The sequence below is a fragment of the Leptodactylus fuscus genome, chromosome 3 (genome assembly GCF_031893055.1).
Source record: "Leptodactylus fuscus isolate aLepFus1 chromosome 3, aLepFus1.hap2, whole genome shotgun sequence".
NCBI lineage: Eukaryota > Metazoa > Chordata > Amphibia > Anura > Leptodactylidae > Leptodactylus > Leptodactylus fuscus.
In genome coordinates this window covers 174,219,716-174,231,703 of record NC_134267.1, presented here as the reverse complement: position 1 = coordinate 174,231,703, position 11,988 = coordinate 174,219,716, and the positions used below count along the sequence as shown (strand labels likewise).

The window sequence follows — 11,988 nt, the reverse complement described above, 5'->3', positions numbered from 1 at the left end:
GGAGAAACAGGCGAGCTTAGATTCCACGCTGGAGCCACATGGGAAAGGGGGTGAAAGTGTGCAAGAGAAAGTAAAGTGCTGCTTGGTTAAAACGATAACGTGTTTGTTTTTTCTACAGGTTGGTACTAAGAAGTGCCTTTCCTGACGTCTCTGCTGCTTGGACCCGCTTGTAGAGCAGTTTCTGCTTTTTGCCTTGCTTGCTGCCAGCTACACTGCAACGACAGCCCAGCCACCCTCCTCATCTAGACAACCCCCCTAATTCTGTTCTTAATCAAGAGGCACTGTCTTATAGTAAAAGAAAAGAATAAAGACACTAAGGTGTCTGCTTGTATAAGACGAACCCAAGGACAGACAGACACAGGGGATAGACAGAGAGGGAGAGAGAACCTCTATTATTATCCTACAGTGCTGCATCTATATATGCCAAGCTAATCAATACCAATCACACCGCAGAACCCAACTCAATTGCCAGTTCAGCTGTGCGGAGATTACCTTTCAGAAAACTTTACTGAGAGCAGTTTGGAAAATTTATGCCAGCGCAGGGGCTGCCACGTTTTCATGCTTGCATATTGGGCTGAATATTGGAACTCCAAATGGGTAACTGAGAGTACAGAGAAGTTCCAGGCCTCCGCACTTATACTCGCCACCGAATGATTTTAACCTTACACATCCTGTAATCCCCATTATTTATAAGCTTGTTGGTGAAGATCGAGAGTGGGACATCTGTATGCAGATACGCACAGCACAGATTTACAATTTAAAAACCACACGGAAAAAAAAGAGGACGACTGGAGTTTGGCGTTACCTCTCGACTTCAGAGACGTTTTTATTTTTTCATTTTTTAGTTGTTTTTTTATAACTACCTGTAAATTTTAAGTATGGCTGTTAGCGTGGCACCGATACGGGACACCAAATGGCTAACTTTGGAAGTGTGTCGGGAGTTCCAGAGAGGGACTTGCTCACGGCCAGACACAGAATGTAAATTTGCACACCCATCAAAAAGCTGCCAAGTTGAAAATGGACGAGTAATCGCCTGCTTTGATTCATTGAAAGTGAGTAAACATTCCTTTCTATTTCAAGGATAAACAGATACTGATTCTATTGCTGGTTATTATCTGCAATGTAGCAGAGCTGAATTTGCCATTTAACTGTTTCTTCACTGCCCTGTGATTTATAACTCATTTTCGACAGCACCGTTGATTTTGCTGCAGTCCTATGTAAAACTAGCGACAACATGATCATTTATGCTGCATGTGACAAACTCAGCTGTGCTACTTCTATATAGTGTACAGTATCAGTCAGACCGCAGATGTTAATTATTATCCAAACCTTGTACTAAAGTGCTGTGTATCCAGAACTGAGTTCACTGAGACAAGAAGCTTATTTAGATACCTGGAAGTTTGTCTTTAATCCAGCTATACTGTACATGAAAGAATGCATGTGTATACAAATATATTCCTGAACATATATATAACATGATGATTTCTATCAGCTGCTATGTGCATTTTGTTATAAAGAGGAGATTTCACCTTTAGGATCTGTATACATTGTAGCTGGAGGTCAGTATTCAATACTTGCAATATGATAGTTTGCCTTCTTGATTTATTGCTTTGATTTTAGTAATGGAAAAGTATCTGTATCTATTGAAGGAAATGTGCTGAATAACAACTGGTATATTTGTGGTTTATTACTCATGGTTTATGGGTGGTGTGCAAAATGACACGATGACCAAAAAAATCTGTTGAGCGTGCATATTAAAATTAAAGCCATGTCCACACTGCATTTATTAGATATAATAAAATCAAGCTTTGTGCGCTAACGACTGCAATTATCAACTATTAAACTCTGGCACGGCCTTGTCTATATTGCTTACTTTACGTATGTATAAAAGCGAATTTGCTTTAGGTATTGCTAAAGGATATTATTATTATTCTCTTATATTTATGGTAATCATTTATAAATGAACATGTCAAATATTCTGTCTGAAATATTATATTGTAAAGTATAAGGATCTTGCCTCCAAGGTAGTAAGGCTTCAGGAGCAGTGCTATATCTGAAAGCTATAAGTTTCTTGTTGACATATTCTTGGTAGGGGATTAATAGCAGCATGACACAGTATGTAGCAGAATGAGCAGGGGCATGTCTGTCATTATAAGTTACTGATCAAGGTATTATTATAGGGTTCCTTATGTCAGTAATTTACTGAATGAGTTGGTAATTGCTCTAGTAACATCTACAAAGAGGGAGAGAGGGTTGCATTATTTAAGAGTACATTCCTATATTAAAAGTTCATAGATAGATAGATAGATAGATAGATAGATAGATAGACGATAGATAGATAGATAGATAGATAGATAGATAGATAGTAGATAGATAGGAGATAGATAGATAGATAGATAGATAGATAGATAGACGATAGATAGATAGATAGATAGATAGATAGATAGATAGATAGGAGATAGATAGATAGATAGATAGATAGATAGATAGATAGATAGATAGACAGACAAGAGGGTTACGTAACTTTGCACACTAAATAAGGACAAGATGGTATCTTTTACTTGTTGTGACCTAGGCTTAGGGAAACCACAGCGCTTGACATATTCAGAACCTGACCTCAATGGATATTCTATACTGACATCTGTCCGCCTTTAATGACTTGCATGGTTTGCTTTAAATACAGACTGCTCTCATTGCCGACCCCCCCATCTTTCTCTTGCACAAGATCTCATTGATATGTTTACTAACCAGTCCCCCTAAATAATGTATATAAATAATGGGGTTCAGGAGAACAAGTCAGCAGAATTTCCTGTTGATAATGACCCAATGTAACATAAATGTACTATGTATAAAAGAAGAGGCATTTAGATAATAAATAATGTAGGTTCATTTTACAAATATTTATACACTTTTGGTTTGGGACAAATGTGGACTTTACTAGGCCTCACCATTAAAGTGGCCATGGACATTCAATAGGTGTTAGCTGAACAGCTATTCCTCCCAACCCTCATTTTATACATGCACACCCGATTTGGGTGACAGTTATTACTCCACATAGATGTGCACATTTGGTTTGGCCATTGATGCATGTGTTCAGACAGTGGAGATGGAAGTGAACCCCTTCCAAACCTATCCCGTCAAGAACACCCTCATCATCTCTCTTAGAAAACATCACTAGTATTTGTTTACGTGTCCTGCACTGATGATGTCATGTACACCCATGTGACCTTCTCAGCCAATCCCTCAGCTTTCTGGTCCCATGCTGCATCCTAAGCTACAAGTAAGCAGAGGAGCAGCAGGAGGCAGTCATGTGACCAGCATGGTCTTTAGGTGATCCGCTGCCTCCAGTAGTTTTGGATAAGATGTATCTAATGTGTTTGGCCACCTTTAGTCATACTGTAATCCAAAGGCCTTCCTTAAAGGCCTTTCCACTGCAATGTATAGGCCTCATTGCCGCATATGTCGTGACTGTGCTGTGTTTTCATTTTTCATAGATTCCTCTAAATAGTCAATACCATGCAAGCAATTGATTTACTAGTACCCTTGTAAAGTTGGTATTAGAGGCCATAGTTGACATGAGCACAACTTCCATGCTTAGCTATAGAAATGGGAACACTTTCTGTTTACTATGTCCTCTTCTAAATCAAAGTTGCATTGAGAATTCCGCTAGTAGCTGCTTGGAATTCATCTCCAGTACATAGCCACAGCTGCTCCATGTATTCTGAGACATCGGCTTCGGATGCATTACATTCGGGTATATGCAGTTTGATCTGTATTAGAGTACTGCACAACACTCTGGGTAAATATTACATACCTCTTACACATCTGAGCAGCTTATACCGTCAGACACAGGGTCTCCATGTACTTTGTGTGCACATAGAGGATAGTGGGAGTCATATAAGGCGAAATCACAGCAGAAACTACCAAATGTGACAGGTGTATAGTAGTGCTGGGAACATATAACATGTTGCTGGCGTTGCAGCCCCAAGGCGGTTTCTGTGCTGTATCCTTGGCTCATGATAGCATGCTTCCCTGAATGTGTTGCTTGTGAACTTTTTCTTAGAAATGTTTGTTATTATCTAGCTGTATACTCACAAATAACATTGGCCACTAATAAAAAGATTGTCAGGGATTATAAAGAAAATTGGGTACATGCAGGAAATGTATTCAGTATACTTGTCCTTCACTGATAACATCACGTACATCCATGTGACCATCTGAGCCAATCGCTGCCCTCTGTGCACCTATACTATGCTTACAACCACCATTGATCAAGCTATGAGCATGTATGGCATGCCATTTATGATGGAAGTAAACTAAGACCAGCAGAAAGCACCAGAGAGGATCACTACATCAGTGCAAGGTTCAACAGGTAGTTTTTATATTTTATCTAATTTCCTAGATGAAGACATTTTTAATCCCACATAATCCCTTTAAGATTGACAGATAAGAAATTTAAGATTGTTTTATAATGTTGACACTGTACTTTGTATACATCTGAATTGTATATTTGTGTAATATTATTGATTATATTCTTCTACTACCTTTTTGTTTCTACTTTATTTTTTTAGTACTTGGATTTACCATGTTGGTATATGATTTAACAGGATGTATGCTGAGACTTTCAGTTTATTTAATTTTGATATCATTTAAAACTATATAAATCTATCTATCTATCTATCTATCTATCTATCTATCTATCTATCTCATATCTATCTATCTATCTATCTATCTCCTATCTATCTATCTATCTATCTATCTATCTATCTCCTCTCTATCTATCTAGGACCGTATCTATAATCTATCTATCTATCTATCTATCTATCTATCTATCTATCTATCTATCTATCTATCTATCTATCTATCTAGGACCGTATCTATCTAGGACTGTATCTATCTATCTATCTATCTATCTATCTATCTATCTATCTATCTATCTATCGAGAAACTCAGCTTTATAGAGAAGAGACAGACATTCGGCTATATAATATGCATGGTCATGAAAGGGTCCCACAGATAATATTCACAGTAATAGACTGTACAGCAGGGCAGACATTGCCTTTAATGTTAAAAGCAGATGTCTAAACATTTGACATAACGGTTGATTATGATAGTTTTTTATGTCTCGTCCTTTAGAGCATGAAGAGTTTCAATTTCATCTTTAATTTTTTTTTTCTCTCAGACACTTACTTGTGGAACTATCTGTTCCAATGTGCATGAGAGGCCTGAGAACATCTGAGATACTGATTTAGCCATGTTACTCACTAACCCCGTATATGATGACTTTACAGGAAAGGATAATACATGAGATGTCATGTCTCATTTTTCGAGGGGTTAGAGGGGTTCCAGTCTATATTTAGAACAGAAGAATGGCGACTGCATTATATTCAAAGGAGACCCCATGGAACAGTGTTACCCTTCAGCTGTGCTTTTCAGTTTTTGGCTAAAGTCCCAGGAGCCTTATACTAAGCAGTGCCGAGTTTCTACTGCTGGATGACGGTAAAGGGCAACCATTCAAAATAGTCAGTACAGTATTTATGAGTACAATCTATGCACATCTATCAAATCGCAGGGCCTGGGTGGAAGACGAATAGCGTACTTCTATAAAATTGTTTTCCACTACAGAGAACACCACTATTCACATCAGTCCTTGTCCCCTATGCGGCTCAGTCTAATTTTCCTATCTTAGATATTCATACACGATAGAGCCAATTTAATAGGAAACCAATTAACAAATCAGTATATTTTTGGAGTGTAGGAGGAACCTTATTTAAATAAGATAATACTATACAGGCTACATGAAGATACTACTGTCTATCTATCATTTATCTAGCTATATATCTATCTAGTACAATATATAGGTTGAAGAATTTTCTCTATCAACTAAGTAGAACAAAATGAAATGATAAATAGATAAAAAGGGTATTTGGCTTAGTATAGAACAGGAGTAGGGAACATCGACTCTCCTGCTGCTGTGAAACTACAACTCCCAGCATGCTCCATTCACTTCCATGGGAGTTCCAAGAACAGCAGAGCAAATATGCATGCTGGGAATTGTAGTTTTTCAATAGCTGGAGAGCAGAAGTTCCCTACCCCTGGTATAGAATGTCTTTAGGGCAGTTCACTATTAAATGAACAGTATTCATAAGGAAAAAAGTCAATGATGAAAGTTTTTATTATCATTGCATGCATGTTAGGTAAGTCTAAAGGCCTGTAGAGACACTTACTATGCAAGGGCTGCAAGGGCTGTCAAAGACTCTCCTTACCCACCTTGGGGATTGTACTGATTGACCATGTTACATGAGTTTTCAATCTTGGGTTATTTGTAAGGAGTTCTCTTAAAAAAGTTTCTGTTATTGAAGAGACTTTGAAGCAATACATGTATCCCTTAAAGGGAGTGTGTCACCAGTACCCATCATATCAACACAGCCTTGTAGATAGATAGGTTAGGGTCACCTAAACGAAATGGTGTTCCCTAGTTGCTCCACAGAGCCTGTTTGCATATTGATAAAAACAGCAATATTTCGGCAATGAAGCCACTGATTCTCAAGGTAAAAACACCATTTAATTCAGTTTACCTTATTCTATCTGTCTGGATTGATATGGGTATGGTGACAGACTCCCTTTATAAGCATCATGATAGATTTCCTGATGTAGCAGTTTGACTGTAGCTGAGTACAGTATCTCATGCCAGGAAGTTGACATTGTGGGGAACTTGATACAGAGTCTCATCTTGAATAGTTGTAGGAGAAAATGTGAGTGTTGCTAATTTTTTAAAGAAAATAATGTGTCTGCAGAATCAAAGGAAACCAAATCTGACTCAACCATGAGGGGCCACTACTATATTAGGCTGGGAAAGTAATTTCAAAAGTTAATAAAAAGTTAGTTTTGACTACAATATCTCCTTCCCCCACAAGTACAGACATCTGAACAGCATATTAAGGCTGTGTTCACATCAGCATTAGAGGCTGGTTATCTATATATGAACATGTTAGGTATAAAGTATAGATATGTAATAATCTCCAAATCTCATATCTGTAGGCTAACTAGAAATATATTCTTTAATGCCACATTATGTTAATCTCATAATTATCTTGAAATCACATTACATCACCATAATGTGCAAAATAAAAAAGATTAAGTTTATCTCACCTATCCTCTGCTGATCTTTCAATGGTGTTATGGCGCTTGGTGATATAGGGATAGCTCTCACTGTACAGTGTTTCATAAGAGACAATATTGGAGGGATGGCACAATAATATCTTTGTCTTTAAAGGGGCTCTATCATTGGCAAAAGTAATTTTTAACTAAGCACATCCTTGAGCCCGTTTTTATCCATATACTAATTAGCCTCTTGGTGCACCCGGAAGTCTCATTGTGCACCCTCTGCTATTCTTTCCTATGTGTGTGTACAGGACAGGCTGATGATGATGACTTCCTGCTTCCTGTTTGCACACACAGATAGGAGAGACTAGCAGAGAGGAGGCTGCTGGGAACTTCCTGTGCTGGCTGGAAGCTAATTAGCATATGAATAAAAATGGGCTCATTCAAAAACCACTGAGGCAATTTACATACAAAAGGTAGGTGTGAAATAGGCTTTCTAAAAGCTATGCATGTATGCGCTTCATTAAAAATGACTTTTCCCAATGATAGAGCCCCTTTAAAAAAAATTTGAGAAAATATTTCTATTCTATACATTAGATCTGAAATGTGAATCACTTTACATCTACAAATGCTCAAAATACATAGATATATTGCTATAAGAGTCATACAACTATTCTGAACTAGAATCTACACATTGCAAATATTTATTATGACCTATATAAAAATAATTATCAATGTAATGATTCTGTTTATATAACACCAAGCTATTCTACAGCACTTTACAAATCAGAAGGCTCGTGCCCGGACAAATTCAGACATTACAGTAAGAAATGAATCACAACCATAGGAGTGAAAGCCATAAGAGGTAATCTAATACCCACTCCCCCAGATTTCTTTCACAAAGTGGAATTTTTTTTTCCCTTTATCAGTTTGTATAAAGGTACATTTCATTTAATAGTGAACTGCCCTATAGACATTCTATACTAAGCCATATACCCTTTATCTATTTATCATTTCATTTTGGACTACTTAGTTGATAGAGAAAATTCTTGAACCCATATATTGTACATGATAGATAGATGGATAGATAGATAAGAGATAGATAGATAGATAGATAGATAGATAGATAGATAGATAGATAGATAGATAGATAGACAGAAAAGAAAGACTAGCTACACTGTCATATAGAATATGGTGTATATACAAAGATCCAAACCAAGGAACTATGAACAGTAAAATCTCAAAAATGACAGCACTGCACAGGTTGAAAGAAGGAAGGAAATAAAAATGTATTCACCCATCTGTGGAACATGTCAGCTCTTCCATAGAGGCTCTTTTCAAAGTAAAGTTTTATTTCCTTTCTTTTTCATATATATATATATATATATATATATATATATATATATATATATATAAATATTTGGTATATATAGATAAGTTAGACAGAATGTTGGACTGGCCCACCAGAGTACAAGTAGATCCTCTGGTGGGCCAAAGCTCTAACACAATAATTGTTCAGCAGAAGACACCCAAATTTGAAGGGTACTATGGTCTATTTCCTAAGGGTTTTTGAAGGGTTGGTCCTATAATAATTTTATCTGCTGGGCCAAAGGATTCTCAGTCTGACGCTGGATATTTAGAGTCCCACAAGATAGACAGATAGAAAGATAGAAAGATAGATAGATAGATAGATAGATAGATAGATAGATAGATAGATAGATAGATAGAGAGATAATGCTAGTATTTTGTTCCGTCTGCTCTCTCGGGCTCTTGACATCTCTTTACTTGTCACGACAAGTGTTTACTTCAGTATTCAGCATTTTCTAATGCTGTTTTTAAACTGTTCAGACTTGGCTTGGAAATGAAACGCTTGTGAATCATCAACAGACACTTGTTTCTCCCTTTAAGGCTTTTTCAGTGTACTGAAGGTCGATTCATGGCTTTGGACTGTGACGCTGGAGTCAGGTTGCAAAGCATGCCCTGTAAATGTATGATGGAAAAAAAACAGTAAAGCCCAAGCAGAATAAGGTCCTCATTCACATGTGATTTTCAGATTTATGAAGAGGGGTCAGCTTTCTCAGAAAGATCCACAACAGTGTGCATTATAGGTGAAAATATGTGGTAGGCCACTTGTTGAAACTAACTAAAATATATGCAAACACACACAAATGTAGGACACTTGTGCTTGGATATAGAAGTTAGATGACTTCATTTTAGCTTACCCCTGCCATTCACAAGTGTACTAAACACCCATTGTGTACATTACAGCTGTAGTCAAGGTGCTGGTTATAATGTATGGGATTGATAACAACACTAGACAGGACTCATAACCCTCAAATGTCTGGTCCATGTTTTACCATTACTGTGTATTATGGTACTTATACACCTACAATAGCTATTCATGGAACAGTCATTTGGCTGGCAGCTATTCCTCTTGACTCCCCATTGCACATAGTAAAGTGTGTAAGTTATTTCAATTTTTAACATAACCAATCTTCCAACATCTATCAGGGACTATAGGTTCCCATAAATATTACGCAATTCTTTGTTCCTGATGATATCAGCAGCTTTGGTTGCCTTTTTTTCTAATGCATATAGGGGCAATCACTCTGTTTTTCTGTACTGTTCCGGAATGTTATGACTGTACTTCTTTAATTCCATTGGATTCCTTTAATTTGTCTCAGATTCCTCTTCGTTTTCTGCAACCTCCTTCCTCAGCTCACTGCAGCAGAATTCCAAAGCTTGGATGAATGGAAGTCTTAAGCTATGGACTCTGTGGCTGAATCAGCTGTGGAATCCGTGGCAAGATCGAGCAATATCGTGCTGTTGCAATCTCAGCCTCCCATTGAAAACTATGGGAGGTGGAATCAGGCCGGAATCTGCCACTGATTCACTGTAAAAGCAACAGCAACATACCCTAAAAGCTAGTTCACACGTGAAAGGGTTGTCGAGGAATTTGGTCAGGAAAAAATCCGCTTCGGGATTTAGGAAGCTTTTTTGGAGCGTTTTTTGTTTCAGGTTTTTTCCTCCAGCACAGTGAATGGAGCTTGAAAAAACCACCTGGCATTTTTTGAGGCGGTTTTTGCCAAAAACGTACCAAAAAATGCTAGCAGTTTTTGCCAAAAACAAACGCTAGCGGGTTTTCCGACTCCCATTGACTTGTATTGCTTTTCTGAGGTGGAATCCGCCTGAAGAAAGGTCATGTCGATTCTTTTTTCCGTTAGCGTAAAAAAAAACTCTAGCGGAAAAAAAGAATGCTAGCGGTCTACATAGACCTCTATTGTGAGGGGGCGGATTTTGAGGCGGATTCCGCGTCAAAATCTGCCCCCTTTTGCCTCCTGTGAACGAGCCCTACAGGAGCCTTCACACGGAGTTTACGTTCAGCTCATTCAGACACGTAAACATGTGTCAAAGTGACCGCTGTAAAACACAATCCTATAGACTTCAATGTGTGCCAGTTTTACGTGCACTACACATTGAAATCAATGGATTTAAAAGCCTCCCATTGATTTCAATGTGCAGCGTGCGTAATCCAGCACACATTGGAGTCTATGGGATTGTGTTTTACAGTGGGCACTTTGACACATGTTTTCGTGTCTGAATGATTGGAGCATAAACTCCATGTGAAGACTCCATAAGAGTTTTAGTTTTCTTAAGAGAAAGAGAACTTGGGATTTTACCTGATCTCCACCAATTGGAAGCTACCCTGGGGTCTCTCTACATGCAAATTATACTCTTATACCATTCCCATAAGTATGTAGATGACGTCATAACCTTCATAGATAATAAAGGTTATTTGAGTAGAGATGAGACTCCTATTTGTATGAAGGTCCCAGCAGTTGGACGCCCATCGATCAGACTGTTATCACCTATCATGTTTATAGGTGATCAGTTTATAAGTTGGTACAATCCTTTTATTTCAGTTTACCCCCTCAGTGTAAAATAGTACAAAACACCCCCTTTGGCTACAAACTCGCTCCCCCTCCCATCTATTCCCACCACGTCTACAAGCTGCATGTAATGCAGTAAAGATATAGCAATGCAGGATATGTACCAACCCTGTGAAGATGCCACTAGAAGAGGAGGCAAGAAGAGTGGGGAAGACAGGGATGAAGGAAACAGCTGAGAGGAACGTTTTGCACCCCTTTATCTTGCTTCCTAATTCAGCACCAGGGGCACATGTCTTGCCTGTCCCCATGAGTCTGTTGGATGGTGTTTATCTGCATTGCTACATTCGTACATGGGAAAAACAGGGCATATAACTAAAAAGCTGATGAAATCTGACGCTCCTTTCAATCTTTTCTGCAGAAGTGACTTTTATAGCACCAATTACTTAATCCATGTGGGAAATTATTGTAAAAGTGGGCACAGAACGCCATATTCTTGGTAAATTAGGTCACAGTGCGATTCTGCATTATACCTAGATTATATTCATTTTAACCCATTAAATCTTTAAGTGACAATCCTCATCTCTAAATCGTAATGAAATCCAGACATCCAAAGCTTCTGTTTTAATGGTGACATTGTGAATTTTACCTTAGTCATGATTCTATCCATCTGCAGCTCTTTGAGCGCACGTTTCTGTTGGCGGATAGTCACTGGATATGTCTTTCTTCTTTGCTGACTGGATAGAAGGCACAAAATATAGGTCATAAATAAATCAATACAATCAACTATATTTAGCTTATCTGTTGTCACTGCAGTGGGCAGATCTACTGAAATCTAAAGGAGATTTATTTTCGGTGGAGATGTTTTAATGCTGCCGTAGCATGTTGTGTCTGATGCTGTAATATTCGCTTTTATGAGCAGGAGTGAGTCAGATAGGGGAATAACACAGTGATATACTCAGGAAAGCCAGGGTTGTTCACAAAGTAAATTTACTCC

At 38.0% G+C, this 11,988-nt stretch overlaps 1 protein-coding gene across 14 annotated transcripts in view; it reads left to right on the top strand.

Annotated features, from left to right (window-relative positions):
* Nucleotides 1-11,988, top strand: part of MBNL1 (muscleblind like splicing regulator 1) — a 140,537-nt gene that overhangs the window by 23,582 nt on the left and 104,967 nt on the right. For 12 of the 14 annotated variants that reach the window (XM_075268788.1, XM_075268792.1, XM_075268789.1 and 9 more), the window contains exon 2: nucleotides 119-1,052. The exons of 1 other annotated variant lie outside the window; for it this stretch is intronic. In XM_075268788.1, the coding sequence (XP_075124889.1) occupies nucleotides 879-1,052 (174 nt within the window). In that variant the 5' untranslated portion in view covers nucleotides 119-878. Of the gene's footprint in view, nucleotides 1-118; nucleotides 1,053-4,142; nucleotides 4,373-11,988 lie in introns of those variants that run through there. One more of the 14 variants, XM_075268795.1, reaches the window with a different exon arrangement.